Source organism: Danio rerio, chromosome 4 (assembly GCF_049306965.1).
Source record: "Danio rerio strain Tuebingen ecotype United States chromosome 4, GRCz12tu, whole genome shotgun sequence".
Taxonomy (NCBI): Eukaryota; Metazoa; Chordata; class Actinopteri; order Cypriniformes; family Danionidae; genus Danio; species Danio rerio.
Window position 1 is genome coordinate 8,973,946 of NC_133179.1, and position 16,041 is coordinate 8,989,986.

The 16,041-nt window shown below is 43.1% G+C and overlaps 1 protein-coding gene across 13 annotated transcripts in view; it reads left to right on the plus strand.

The window, feature by feature from the left end:
- The window catches only part of erc1b (ELKS/RAB6-interacting/CAST family member 1b), a 314,518-nt gene that overhangs the window by 272,695 nt on the left and 25,782 nt on the right, over positions 1–16,041 (plus strand). For 8 of the 13 annotated variants that reach the window (XM_021475209.3, XM_021475210.3, XM_021475211.3 and 5 more), the window contains one exon: positions 662–760. In XM_021475209.3, the coding sequence (XP_021330884.2) occupies positions 662–760 (99 nt within the window). Of the gene's footprint in view, positions 1–661; positions 761–4,046; positions 4,113–16,041 lie in introns of all 13 variants that reach the window. The other 5 variants (XR_012401811.1, XR_012401815.1, XR_012401812.1 and 2 more) reach the window with 1 other exon arrangement.

The following is a 16,041-nucleotide window of genomic DNA, read 5'->3' on the forward strand; positions in this document are numbered from 1 at the left end:
TTGTGTATTAATGATTTGTAAATCTTTAAACGTTGCATGCTGGATTCAAAATCATGCCGCCCACATGAGCACCACACTCGTATTCTCTTATCCGTAAAAATTAGCACATTTCTAATCTAAGAAGTAGACAGTAAAAGCTTGGGGCGCTTGTTAAAACTGTGCTTTGGTTGGAGCATGTGGAGGCTTGAATCTGTGTCAAGCAGGGAGGTGAGTGTGCATATGTGTTTATATTTGAGAGGAGCTGGTGTTTTGTTCTCCATTCTCTACATCTCGGCTTTTCTCTCACTGTCTCTGTTATTGCTTTTTCACACCCTTCTCCTCTGGGTTTAAAAGATCTCCGTCGCTCGCTTTTCCCCCTCCTCGCTCAAATCCATTCCAGCTGAAACTTGCGTGAATACGCTGTGATCCCCTTCTCGCTGTAGGGCTTGAAGTAATACTCTGTCTATCAAAACGAATATCAGAATCACTTCTTATAATGCTTGTAATTGAATTCATACAGATAAAATTTCCACTCCTAACAGCGTGGGCTGAGATGGAGATTTGATAACTCAAGCCCCAAAGACTACCAGGCTTAAAGTCAGACGGGGCTCATTTTAAAATGACCGTGTGTCCGTACTTGTGTGTTTTGGCAGTAGCTGACCGTGAGCTTGATCTTTTACAGACGCAGAACCGCATGAAGCTAATGGCTGATAACTATGAGGATGACCACCACAAGGCCTCCAATTCTGACCAAACCAATCACAAGCCCTCTCCAGACCAGGTGAGCCAATCAGGGTGCACCCTACAGATCTACTTTGCTCTTTATCCCTCATACTGTATATCTAAAAGCATTTTTTGCCAAAGCAAGCATCACTGTTGTTATTGACTATATTTATGGTTAGTGATTTAAACAAACTCCAAAGGCTCTGATAGACTGACAGGAGCATTCGTTTATGTTCTTCATTTAGGGGTCAGAACATTTTTATTAAATTGTGTGCATTATTAAACAGCAAAACCATCGTTTTTAGTTAGAACTATTCTTAAATTCTTACTATAAAGCAGCTTTCCAGCCTTCTTTTTTATGTCTAACCACGGAATGAATCAAGATTTTACACATAAAAGTGGGTGCAGTCGTGAATCATCATGCTTGTTACATACTTGCATGTCTGAAAGTGTTTACCAGCCAGTGTATATTTTTGCAGAAAGTTAGATTGTTTTAAACCCCCGACAAAAACTTGATTTTGGCCTTTATTTGTTTAAAAAACAAATAAAGAAAAATGGACTGTATTTTATGTGTATTTGCTTGAAGTGAATCAGGGCTGTAACTGTCGACTTCGCACATGTTAAACTTGTCCTTTACTAATATATATACAAACACTCACCGGCCACTTTTATTAGGTACACCTGTTCAACTGCTTGTTAACGCAAATTTCTTATCAGCCAATCACTTGGCAGCATTTAGGCATGTAGACATGGTCAAGGTGATCTGCTGCAGTTTAAACCGAGCATCAGAATAGGGGAAGAAAGGAGATTTAAGTGACTTTGAATGTGGCATGGTTGTTGGTGCCAGACGGGCTGGTCTGAGTATTTCAGAAACTGCTGATCTACTGGGTTTTTCAAGCACAACCATCTCTGGGGTTTATAGAGAACAAAAAAGAGGAAATATCCAGTGAGCGACAGTTCTGTGGGCGCAGATGCCTTGTTGATGCCAGAGGTCAGAGGAGAATGGCCAGACTGGTTCAAGCTGATAGAAAGACAACAGTAACTCAAATAACCACTCGTTACAAATGAGGTATGCAGAAGAGCATCTCTGAACATGTCCAACCTTGAGGCGGATGGGCTACAGCAGCAGAAGATCAAATCGAGTGCCACTTCTGTCAGCTGAGGACAGGAAACTGATGCTACAATTCACACAGGCTCACCAAAATTGGACAGTAGAAAATTGGAAAAAGCGTTGCTTGGTCTGATGAGTCTTGATTTCTGCCCTGACATTCGAATGTTAGGGTCAGAATTTGGTGTAAACAACATGAAAGCATGGATCCAACCTGCCTTATGTCTACAGGTTAGGCTGGTGGTGGTGTAATGGTGTGGGGGATATATTCTTGGCACACTTTGGACACATTAGTCCCTACTGAGCTTCGTGTCAACGCCACAGCCCACCTGAGGATTGTTGCTGACCATGTCCATCCCTTTATGACCACAGTGCACCCAAATTCTGATGGCTGCTTACAGCAGGATAACGCGTCATGTCATATAGCGCGAATCATCTCAGACTGGTTTTATGAACATGACAATGAGTTCATGGTACTGCAATCACCAGATCTCAATCCAATAGAGCACCCTTGGGATGTGGTGGAACAGGATATTTGCGTCATGGATGTGCAACCGATAAATCTGCAGCAACTGCGTGATGCTATCATGTCAATATGGACCAAAATCTCTGAGAAATATTCATAGTACCTTGTTGAATCCATGCGATAAAGGATTAAGGCAGTTCTAAAGGCAAAAGGGGTCCAACCAGGTACTAGTAAGGTGTACTTAATAAAGTGGCCCTTAAGTGGATATATAAATAATGCCAAAAATTCTCTAAATCCCTCAAAAACATTTTAAGTTTTTAAAAATTCTAAGTAAACACAGAAATGTGTTTAAACTTTTTCTTTCTCTTCTCTTTCTCTCACTCATACATATCTGATTTACCCCTAAGGGCTCTGTCCTGATTTATAAAAGCCATTATAACCAAACATAAACAACAGGAAATTACATATTTCATATCCAATAAGGCACAGCATCCTCAGCTCCAATTTGTGTATTATTTCATATTGGGTCATCAAAAGAAAAAGAAATGTTCCCATTTTCTCATTCATGAACGTGCGCGCACACATACACACACGCACACACACACACACACACACACACATATGAGTGCTTTTCTTGGAATAGTTGCAGCACACGGGATGACTCTGGAAGATTTAACTGGCTTTGTTCTTTGTTGCTTTTAAACGTCGAATTCCTTCGCCTTAAGCCTCTCTCCTCTGGATGGCTGTCCAACAGGAATTAGTTCATATGGAGAAAGAAAGAGGAAAGAATTGACATGATAAAGGATGAATAGAGAGTGAAATTCAAAGAGAAAATGACAGCATGTTGCATTCTTCGGTCCCAGCTCTCCCAGGAAGCACAAATCCTACTGGTTGTTATGACATGACTTGATGCGCTAAACGCGGTGTGTCATACCTGTCGGTGGACTGCTGGAGTTCAAGTGCTACATCCTAATTCACATGCTGAAAGAAACCCATCAGTCAGCTATGTTCTGCCCAGAACTCAGTGCATATCCCAATATTCCCATCCATGTATGTACTGTATGCTCATTGAAACACACACTCAATTGCACACTCAATCTCTTACGCACACACAGAACTCTGCCATCCCAGGGAATCTCCCCCATCACAAACTCTTTTCATTGTCTTTCTCGATTGCCAAGAAAACACTTAGCTCACATTTTCCCTATGATCTTTATTTCTCACGTACACATTTCCAACTTAAGTAAGAGCACCCTCACACATCAACACCTGAGCCCTCTCCAAACCTCTCCGATCACACTGTTATCACCTAAACACCACCACGGCAGAGCTGGGACCATCAGGGACCTCAGAAAAGCATTCATTACAGGTATTTTCCACAGCCATCCAGGATAGATGGGGTAGAGGTTACGTGTGTTACTCATTTTGAGCTCATACTGCCATGGTTTCAATTCCTGTTTCAGCAAAGCCTCCCATTTTCTGGGTGAAAGCAGTTACTTTTAATGCACTGTTTCACTTGGGTTCAATGACAAACTAATCAGCCTTAACTCACTGTTGAGATATGGGGAAATTAATGAGAAAGTGGTGTCTTCTGTGTTACATTAAGCATTTTTTTTCACAACATGTAGTAGTATAGACTCACTGCTGGGGAAAATGCTCACTAAACATGAACTTTCAATGCAATTAACGGCTTGCTCTCACCCACTAATAACTTCTTTCTCCAATCCCATGCTGCCTTGGATTAAACCTGCACTAATTTTCCACCAATAGGACGATGAGGAGGGCATTTGGGCATAGCCAATCATGTGCCCTCTACCAGCCATTTTGTTCAGAAGGGTGAGAAACGTCTACATATACATGGGGAATGACGCTCTTCCTCTTGTATTTCATCATTTGTTTTTGAGTGTGTTTTTCCAGCATCTTTTCTCGTTGTTCTTGTGTTTCATGTGATTTTATTTTGTTATGTGTGTTTTTGTTTTGTCTGCCTCATTTTGGTATACATATTTGTGCCGCTTGTGTGTTTATATATTAATTTTATCCTCATAAACTGTCAAACAAGACCTGCATATATCATACAGAGAACATGTTATCGTATAAATTAGCATGTCATTCATTTGCAATGATTTATTTTTGATTGTAGCATTCAAAGAGTATTCTTATTGATTAATTTACATATTTGTTGTTTTTTGGGACCAAATCTTAGAGAATTATGCATACAGTACATATTTAAATCTTGTGTTTAGGCCACTTTGAATTGGTGCCATACATTGTTTAGCAAGAAGGTCGTTGGTTTGAGTCCTAGCTGGGTTTGTTGGCATTTCTTTGTAGGGTTTGCTTGTTCTTTCGGTGTTGGCGTGGGTTTCCTCCGGGTGCTCTGTTTTCCCCCAAAGACGTGATCTATAGGTAAATTGGATAAACTAAATCGGCCGTAATGTATGAATGTGAGCTTTTTTGGGTGTTTCCCAGTACTTGGTTGCGACTGGAAGGATTCCGCTGTGGTAACCCCCCATAAATAAAGGCTGATTTATACTTCTACCAGAAAGACCAGGGAGATAATTATGATATTAAATTACATTTATTGATGAGTTTTATTTTAACAAGAGTATCATTTAACAAAACATAGGATTTCTTAGATGGAGGCCCCGCTCCATAGCTTTTAGATCTAGCTCTCACTGCTGAGGATGAAGGCTGGGGCGGAGCCTTCCCCCCTGGACAGGGCCAACCTGGTTGTGGTGGGGAGGATGGTGGGTGAACATCTGCGTCGGTACCTGCAACCAAATGAATGAAATGAATGGTCAGCTTATGTATTCTTTGTGTCTCGTGGCTATTGGTTGGAACTGATTTTGATGAGTGATGTGACATTAGGTCTTCCTGGTGGAACTAGCACTAAAAGACACATTTCTGTGTCAAACACATGTTTATAGTCTGGCACAGCCTGTGCCAGTCGCATACTCCTCGTCATAGCCATCGCCAACACCGACGCTGACGCGCACCTCTCAAAAAATGTAACTACACATCGCAAGGAGGCGTAGCGCAAGCTCTGTGGTTGGTCAGCTTGGTAGCACTGACGAGTGTGGGCGGGCATGAAAGTTACGCAAACCCATTGAAGCGAGTGTTTACAAGCGTCGAGTACCGTGAAGGAGCTCCAGGTGGAAGCTATTGTTTTGTGTTTACCTTACGATTTAAGTTGTTGCATGTCCGCCAGTTCCTGCCTCAGAATGAGTGAGTTTGAGCTACTTCTAAATTAAGGTTGCATTCAGAAAAAGAAAACACTAGCGAGAAACACGACACAGAGAAAAATAAAAACCTAATGCCAGTTAGCATTTTGGAAGTGTTATTGCAGAGCAACACAAACAGCATGCTGAAGTATGTATGCACAACTGCCGTGGGTCAAGCCGATCACTCAATGCAGAAGTATAAAACAGCTCTAAGGGACAAAACCGAAGGAAAATGAATGAATGTTTACATAAGTAAATAATTTTATCTTGAGTCCTTAAAGTTTTTTTTGATTTCGATACATGAGTTCAGCCATTGAATTGGCATATCCTTTCTCATCCTGTGTCGAACATTCATTCAGAATTTCTGTCACGCAGACAGTTGAATTCTTCCCTCCACCTTTATTATTTTACTCAGCCAGCCAAGGAACAAATCGACCCGTCTGTCTTCTGACTGCTCTGGTCTTTTCCTGTCTTTTCCCTCCAAAAAAACAACAACATTCTCATATTTGCCTGCACACTGACAGTTTTGATGGATGGTTTTGAGGTAACAGATAGACCGTAGAATACATATGAGCCACACATGTTCAAGCCATAGGACACATGCGCAAGCGTTCGCGTTCTCCCATCAGAGTCGTTGCCCCATGCCCATGGTGACGGTAAATGCCATGTGGCATTTTGACAGTAATTAATTAGCAGGTCGCTCCCTGTCGATGCAGCCCACAGATAACACATGTCTGTCGCATGAACAGTCGCATGCGGTAAAGCGCATATACTGCGAGTGCAATTAGGCGTAGCGGAGCGCTGGAGAACAGAGTGGAATTGTGTGAGCTGTGGGCCGAGTGTCTCAGCAGTGTGAAGGGAGGTTTTTAATCCGAACAGCTGCCCACATACACTGTGTCCTATTTCAGGCAACTAATGGGCCCCTTTTGCTAATGTTTTTGCTTCGTTTGCAGTTCTTAATGTCTGAACCGCTAAGCTGTTCAGTCCGATATGTTTCGATGAAGAATTCTGATCGTCCACTATACCCGTGGTGCCAAACCGTACATGTAACCCTAATATTACAGTCACTCTTTGAGTATCATATGACCATGTAAAAATTGTAATGGCATTTAGCAGGGGAGATCAAGACCCTCAGGCCTCTAAATGTATTAAGGCTCACATAAAAGGGCAGTCGTGTTCTCGGAACCGTGTTCTCAGGCCAAGGTAGAGGCAGGGGGGGGGCTGAAGTTGTACCGTACAAGCGCATGATTAGAGAAGGTAATAATCTCAACATGACTCTGATCTCCGTCATGTTGAATTGTGGGTGGTCGAGACCTGTTTAATTGCTCGCCGTTTGGCACGATAACCCACCACAACCCTGAAATCGCTTTCGGCCATGATCAAATGCAGTTTGTTTTAATCTGACTGTGTGGTGCATCGCTAGATGTGTGTTTACAGATGCTCACTGGCACTTGACTTTGTTTTGTGTCGGTGTTCTTGTTCTAGGGGGTTGCTTTCTATCCTGTGACCTCCTTTTAAATGGATAATTGGTGCATTATTCCAGTGTTATTGTGTGATGATGTGTGGGGCGTTTTGGAAATGTACACCCAAGAGTGAAGGGGCTTGACTCTTTCAGAGCTATTCCTGTTTTGCTAACAGAATATTTGTGAGCTCTGCGTTCAGGTAAAAATCAAGACAGACTGAGCTGTCAGAAGGACTGGCAGAGCATCATAACCTGGAGTAACTGTTTATTTTTCATCTTGTCTGTTTGAATTACTTCAGTTTTAGCCTGGATTTGTGCTGAAAGAGTGTTCACTATGAACTTGATTGTCGTTTCATTTTATGCTGATATGGAAAGCACAATACCTGGTGTGGGATGCCATTGTGACCAAGAAAGGTGTCAACCAGTTGTATCTATTCTCTCTAAACAGGTCAATCATTCAGTTTTATTTTTCACGGGCTGCATCTGCCTCTCCAATTATCACATCACTCTTTCTTTCGTTTGTCACAAAGGTTGTTTTTAAAGTGCCTCACATATGACATGATGCCAGAGCGGGTGTTAGTATGTGAAGTAAAGAAGTAATGAAGACTCCATTGTTGTGTCACCTCTGGTTGACGACCTTAGACATTACGAACATTTTGGATGGTGCAATTCAATGGAAAACTCTAAAACGGAGTTTGGCAAATGCTAGCATATTCCAGGGGTCAGTGGGTACCCGTCCCGCTGGAGCAACTAAGGTGTAACCTCTGCTGAACCCGTCCCATGAGCACAACCACCCACCATTTGCCCACATTATTAAAACTGTCCCGCCCCTTAGTGAGAGAACAGAGACCTTGTTGCTGACTTGGATTTTTTTTCTTCTTCTTCTTTCAGCTCAAAAATGGCTCGGCGGTCAGAGGGGGAAAATTTAAACAGCTCTGTTTTAGTCATTAATATGAACCCAAAATGCATGTTTGCTTTCTTATTTGCCTTTTGTACTTGCATTGTTTATTCCAGCTTGACTTTTTTCTTTCTGTCAGTTCCAACTGATTCCAGTCCAAATATTTATAATTAGATTAAAATGGGAAACATGTGGTGGCGAGGGAAGTTGCAGGGGGTCGTTGTTGAAACCTTCCCACCTCCATATGATTTCAATATAAAACTGGCCTCTGGCTCCATGCGCCTGGTGCAGACAGGAGGGTAGACAGTGGTGGGGCCCTCACTCAGTCTGGGGGACTTCGTTTGGCAAAAGTGCAAACTTGGGGTTTCTGCGGAGCCCCTGAACCATGCTGCCCCACTTCCTGTACCGTGAAACTGAGATCTACATCCCTGGAACAGAAGAGAGTCAATGTACCCCAAATGGCTCAATCAGTCTCTCTCTCTGAGAGAAATTGCTTCTCCGTTTGTCAGAGTAAGAGCATGCCATAGGAAATGAGGAAATAGGGTGCCATTGGAAACATACCCTAGCTCCTTACCAGGGGTCAAAGTTTGTTTGACGGATGGCCGTTGTTCACTGGGCCAGCGGAGCAAAATGTCTCTGAGCCAATCAAGCATGCGACAGATATCAACCAGTTGGGTCCCAGCAGCATGCATGCGGTGAGTTTTATCTGACCCTGTAATCGGAGCCTCTCACTCGGCTTGATGAGAGACCGATGACTGCCCTTGGAGACGAGACGAATGGCTTTATTTCTGCAGCGGCTACATTTGAACTGACCAATTGGAAGAGAGTTGCGATGGCAGCATCTGAGCATTGAGATGATGTCATGAAGGATTAGCTCACCTATAAGAGCTCTTATAGGAGTGTGTTGATTCTCTCCTCTGTCAAGGCTTTTGGCTCAATGTTTCATGCTGGATCCTGAGAGAGACTCTGCTTAGCATCAACCGGATAGACGATGACTTTCCCCGCCACCTCTGCTTTTCACGGATTATGTCAATATGTGTATTTTCTGAAAGGAATTCGGAGTTGGCTCGCTTGGAGATGGTACATGTTTAGGGAGGTTAAGTTCACTAGTCATGTCAGAAGCTATCTCAACACATTCCATTTCTCACGATTTCCACTCAAGCTATAAATAGTTGTGTGAATTTGGATTCTATCTGCCTTATGGCACAGCATTTGCCTTTTTTTTTTAAATACAAAGGTGCCGCTTTTGATGTGCTTGTTCTCACCCTCTCTCCCTCATTCTTAGTGTTCCCTCCTCCCCCCTCTCTCTCTGTCAGGCATAACGTTGCTTTTTTTGGGCAGTTTCGTTTGCCCAGTCTTGCTTCACTGCCTGACTGTCCTGCTTTTTAAGGCCTCAGCAAACCACACGTCTTGGCCTAGTCTCCCAGGATGCATCACTCAAGAAAAATACATTTTAATGGCGCATCCATGTTTCTGGTTTCCCTCTTGGAACTAGGCAACCCAAGGACGTACTGGCCAGCTGGGTTCTGCTTGCCTGGTCTATGTCAGAGGGTAAACTAGGAAAATAGTCTAAAGATGTCAATCGAACCACAGCAATTTTAGTGAAAACTTTTTTTATTTTTGCCCTACTATTGCATCAGTTCTCCCTTCAGAGTCTTGAAATTGATTTTAGGCTGTCATTAATTGGTGGGTGCTGGCAATGGTAAAATATGGATTTCTGTTGTTGACCTCAGAATTACCAAAGGACTGCGAACAATGTTATCAAAACAAATAATCTCCTTTCTCCTCAAACCCACTGAACCTAACGTGGCAACGATCTCTGTGCAAGCTGCTGAAACAGTAAAGTTCGAGGCTCATTGTGGTGGGGATTATGTGGTTGGAACGTTTTGGCCCCCTGGTCCAGGGCGCCATTTCTGGATGTGTTAACGGGCGGACGTGGGAGCCCTACCCTGGGCACTGCGCCCGTCAGCTTCCCTCTCCAGGTTAGGAGGGGAAAGTGCTCGTAATATTACTTAGTAATGGTCCATGACCATGAGCTGTGGAAAATCCTCACAACTTTAGAGAGTCTGCTAACTGATAACGCAATTGTCTGAGCATTTCCCACTTCAGTGGAGAGCTGAAAGAAATTAATATTACTTGAAACTGCATGTTTTAAAATAACTAGGATCATGCATGGTCTGGAAAAACAATGCATCTGGAAGTGGTGCCGAAGTAGGGCTTGGTAATGCCCTATTTTCCTGGGATTCATCGCTGGAAACATGTTGATGTGTTTGCTTCCAGATTGTTCTTGTTTTTACACGTTTTTTTAGACATGCAGTGTCCTAATCTCTGCTCGTTGAATGTTAGCTTCATACCTCTCATAAACTCCCTCCGGCATGTCAATAGGCTTTAATGCTTTCCAGAGCTGTGGATGGGGGGCCTTGAGCAGGTTGAGCCCTCTGGCCCCCCTGCGGACGCGCTGGTCTGATTTAAGGCTGATAGGAAAGAGCTGGCTCAGATTCTGCACCCTGCCTAAGCTGTCCAACAACCACCTTAAATCTCCCAGTTCATTTAGCACTTAACCAGCCGTGGACGGAATGAGCGTTGGAGACCGGACGGGTGGAAACTGCAGCCTTGCTCCCTCTCCTTTTATTTCTTCCTCCTTTTTCAGCTTCTTCTTATTTGTCTCTTCCCCCACCCAGCCCTTTGTTTGGTCTGTTTCCTTTTTCCTAGCTCTCCAATTAAACCTGAAATAAAACAGAGGGCCTAAAACTACATCTATTATCAATCAATAAAACAGAAAGAGATGAATGTAAGATGCATATGTGTAGAGATATCTTACCACTCTCGGACACAAGTTCATGCTATGTTAAAGTAGGTATGAATGGAAGGGCAGTAGTATACATTATATTAACATGAATGGTGTAGAGTTCATTTTAAGAAGGTATAGAGATCTCATATGTCCACAATGTGGTTTCTTTTCTTTTTTGATAATTTCTATGATGTAAACAATTTATTTTGGATGAATCACACATTATTTATTTGAAGTGTTTTAAATTTGTTACACATTAAGCTCAAATATCTTGATAATGTTAATATAAAATGTCACCAATACTAAACTAAAATACTAAGAATAGTTGTTTTCCTGTATTACCCCAGCTTTTGTGAATGCGTGTCAATTTCTCTTTGAACTACTGAGCTGTTGACACACTTCTTCCACACCTAAATTATTCCTGTCTCTAAGGACCAGGTTTGATTGCAGAGTATTGTGTATTTCATACCCTCCGGGCCAGAGGGAGTCTGCTAGAGCCATCTCTACCAACTCTGCACCCTTGAACCCACCCGAAGCCCCATTCTGCCCCTCTGTCTTTACTCGTGTAGTGGCGTAAGTCTTCTGGTGTTGAGTGCTACACAGGGGAAACCCTTTGACCTCAGGATGTGGTTCTCTTAGATCTCTCCATCCACAGCTGTTCTTAAAACTCCTCTTTTTTTCATCTCTTGTGTAGCATTGACAGTAAGACAAGAGAGCCATCTCGAAAGTTTGTAAAGATGAGACCATGGGGATGCTCCTGCAACAAAACTACTCCCAGTCAATTTTAATACCTGGAGAAAGCTATCTGTTAGCATTCCCATTCATCATCAAGGCAGTTTCTCGGCTATCCAGGCAAACTTTGGTTTCTTGGGATGCTCAAATGCATAAAACTGCAGCAAAGAAACAACAAAAATAATGCAAACAGCAGAAAGCTTTTTAAGACCCCAGATAAATGGATGCCATTAAAGGAACAGACCCAAGTCAAAGGTCTTCCTAGGCTGAAGTCGAATGTGACACATTTATGGTGTTGATTTAAATCTTCCGTCCATGGCTTTCTGAGCTCCCTGTAGTCATGTTCAGATCTGGCTTTTAGTCATTAACTCGTCTGGTTTGCCCTCACAGTGGGGTAGATGTTCTGGAGCATTGCTACATGCTCAGCCCTTCCTCTGCTTTCTCTTCAGCACACCCCGTTAATGATACTCCTCAACCTTGGCTAGAAGAGGTCAGGACCTTCTTTCACCCAAACACCCCTCACCTTCAGGGTGATGACCCCCATGGTCACTCCTCCCACATCCTGGGGTGAAACTGCAACCCACACTACAGCTTAACTTCCCTTTTCCAGATGCTAATTCCTTCTTGGCATTTACTTTTTTTTTCTTTTGCTCATTACGGCTGTGGATTTACACAAGCTCACAAACACACAATGAATGGAATGCCATCCCTAGACTGCAGCCTTCATGGTCTGTTTAAATGGCGCTATGATGGTGACACTGGGAGTTACCTAGTATAAAAATTCCCTCTGTCCTTCTCCAGAGTCAACAGTAACATGCCATGGCTTTTTGTCCTCCTTTCCCCCACCCAGTGCTATTAAAGACCTGCTTATTCTATTAGGCAGTGACTGAGTGAGAGCTTTGGCATGTAAGTGAGCGGTCATAAACCCCCCCACCAGTATGAATCTAATGGCATTTATATAAAAACCTGCGTAAATAGGTGACGAGGCTCTAAGTTCATAAAAGCTACAGCAATGGAGCAGTGACATGCATAAATCTTGGATCTCTTAAAACATGAGGGCTGTTGTAATTTTGCTGCATGCAAGACAGAAAAAGGTATTGTAGGAGCTTTTTGGTAAGAAACTTCGATCCAAAAAAAAAAAAACCTGTATGTATGTGTGTGTGTGTGTGTGTAAGCATGGCTCTACCGAGATATATTGAGAGTTGTGGATGGAGGTAGTGCGGTCAGTTGCTTATGAAATGACAGTATGGAAAGACAGACCTCCTCACCTGCCCTTAATCTGCCGCCCGGATCTGCTTTCCGCGCTCGGATTACACATGTTTCTGTTCGTTCTCTTTTGGGAGGTATGTGTGCATGTCTTCGCCCCCTTACCCTTTATTTGACAGTCATTTTTCTCTCATGTCAGTGTTTTTTCGAATGCTGTGGCGGTGATTTGTCTTTTTCTTGAAAAGTACTTTATGACGGCAGGCCCACCGGCCTTGTCAGTGTCTTGCAGGTTTGAGGCTTTGCAGTCCCTCCTTATCTTTATCCCCTTAACACTCATGGATGCGTAGCACAGTGAGACTGAAAGAGGATAGCCCAATAAAACTCTCAGCCACGAGAAACGATGTGCGCCAGGGTCCAGCTACTGTGAGAGAGGCCTGAGATTCGCGGATCCTCCCCCAACCTGAATGAGTAGAGCTGGGCTTCGAGGCCACGTCTGGGGCTTCCTGTGCCTCCGGAGTCTTTGAGGAAGGAGCCAGTGGCTTGTCTCTGATGGACCGCCTGACTGACAGCATTGATCGAGTCTCCTGCCTCTCAGTGTGGGTATCAAATGGCACCCGATGAGCTGATAGGTGATAAATGAGAGAGGGAGAATGTGAAGGAGGCCGGTCATTGTTGAGGGGTCTGACTTCTTTTCCCCCCTGGTCTTTTTTGAGGAGGGGTTCTTGAGCTATGACCAGGTAGACGTAGGTATGCAATACAGCACAGCATCTGGTGAAGACAGCTTCTTTTAGAGGGGGCATAATGAAAGGGAGCAGATGGACAGATTCTTCAGTGAACCTTTTGCAAATGCTATGCTTTCAGAGGTGTATGGTTCAAGAAGGTGATGTTTGTGGTTGAGGTGATCAGTGTTGCAGAGAGAAAGAGAAGAGTCAAGGGTCTTTGTGGTCAGCAGTCCGAATCTATTGATATGTTTGTCCTTCAAGGGTCAGTAGAGAGTCCCAGGAGTCCTGAGTCTGATATTTATCTGTCACCGTCACATCAACAGTCATTCAGTCAGAGTGATTAGGTTATTTGTGTGTGTAGACACATTTAGCAATGTCCTTTGTGGGTTTATTTTCAGTGAACTGTCTTGACATATATGTATAAATATGCAATATTTGCACCATTACATTTCTGTGACAAAATTCAGAGAGTGGATTACAGATTGGGTTGATGTTATATTAATATTATGAAAGCAAACAGCATCCCTGCATTGACTTCTAAAGCGACCTAATCTCTCTTCAGAGAATTTTTATTTGAGGGGCTTCCAGCAAATGTATGCAACTGAAATATCATAATCAATCAACACACAATTAATTTGGCTACATAAATGAAATGGCAGAACTTTAACCATGTCTGGGAGATGGAATAGCTGTTTAAAAGGTCTTGGAAAAATGATGTCACACAAGTCATGATGGGTAAACAGGGACCCACTTCCATCCATCGTGTGTGTCCAAAGCAAGACGAGACAAATGGTGCTTTGAGTGGAAAATTCCCCTGTTGTAAATCTGTCACCTGGGCCTGATATTTGTTTCTGTTATTGTTGCATTATTTATGATCTCAGTCTACCACAGGACCTTTCAAAAAAAAATTAAACAGCAACACGGTACAAGCCAAACAGTTATGACAACACCCAGTTGACAGAAAACATCACCGTCTGTGACAAGACTAATGTTAGCACATTGGCCATCCTCAAGAACTAACAATACATGGTTCTTGATTAAGCCCACAGGGTACTTCAGGTCATTTCAGTGCACTAAAAATGTTGTCCTTGTCCAGTGTCTGCGCTTTTTTTCCCCAAAAGTTATGAGTGATAATAAACTAATGTTGGCTTGTCAACCTGACATCTTCTGGTCAAACTAAGTAGTGCAAAAACGATTCAAAGCATATGCGCAAGCTGTGCTCACATTGGTTACAAAGTCATGCAGTGAAAGCTCCCATTGATCTATTGACGAACGAAAATGTGCATCAGACCTTAGTGAATAAATAACATCTGAAGTATAATTTAGGTTATATACTACTAACCTGAGTCCAGGATGCTCAGTGAGGATTTTAGGACTGTTAATCAGCATTCTGTCACCACAAAGGTGTTGACTTTGCTGTTAAAACCATAGTGTGACGGATGACGCTGTGTTTAGACATTGGTCTGCGACTCAGAACTGGAGTCCATTCATCCTTTCTCAGAGCAGATGGGGAGGAAGAGAAGGGAATAAATGTCAAATCTCATCACTTGTTGGGCTATTTTAAAGCTTATTAGCGCACAGCATGCTTTCAGTCAAGCATGTATGTTGCAAGTCTATGCGTAATGGTGTGTGTGGGTGCACATTTATGTGGCACTATCGCTAAGGCTGGGTTTGCCTTAACTTGGTTGCTTTTCAGAACATATCTGCCAGGCCGTTTGTCACAGCGGTTTGGAGGGCTTCTATCAAACCGACTTTTTAAGGCTTCGTCCCTGTTTCTGTGGCTGCCAGTCAATCTGGAGGCCCCGTATATCCTCCGGCAGTGCCGCTTGGCTCAGATACAAGACCTGACAGAGATGCGGAAGGAGGTATCGCCCCTTACAGCTGTTTCAGATCCGGCTCTGATATAAAGGGCTCGGCTATTGGTCTGCCGTGTGTCAAATAGATAAATGTAGACTTTTTTTGTCACAGCTGATTCAACAGATGAATTCAACAGATGAATTCCTACCTTATTATTCATTCACCGTGAAGCAGGGCTATGGATTTTGGCACCCAATTGCGATTTAGTAGGTTTTGTAGGCCGGGTCGCATTTGACCATAGACTAACAAGAGCATGATGTAGGTCTCGGTGTGTCTGCTGCTCCAGTTCTGCAAAGAGACCCAGCTTAATTGGTTCCAGAACTGAGAAGAATCGTGCTTCATGCATTCCTCTCTTTCTCAACTCGCTTTTTCTTTCTTAAAAGCTCTTCAAACCTTGCTTTCGCGCTCATCCTCCTCCTTCCTCCATCTCATTTCTTTCACAGTTTTGTTTGATCGCACTCTGCGGCCAGAGTCCACCCTAGAGAGCCTTCATGGCCCCCGGCGAGCCAACGAAAACAGAATAACATTCTGCCCTGGAAAGATACAGATGGGGTTAATAAGAATTAATAAAGTGTGGGGACACAAATGTTCCCGCAAGCTCGGGCTGCTTCAAACCAAAGCAGACTCTGTCCCTGTCTTCCCTTACATCTCTCTCATCACTCACTCTTTCTTTTTAGCCTCTGCTTCCTCTCCCCGCTTCTTGACAATCAGGTAACTGTATTTGCTTTCTGCCATTGAGCGATGAGGAGCGTTCAGAGAGCTCCCTGAGCCATACTATGTTCTCGGTCCTCTTTTGAGACGGTTTTTATATGGAAACATTTCAATACATCTTTTTCTGTCATGTGCTGTATGGTTATATTTCAAAAACATTGCTCGTCT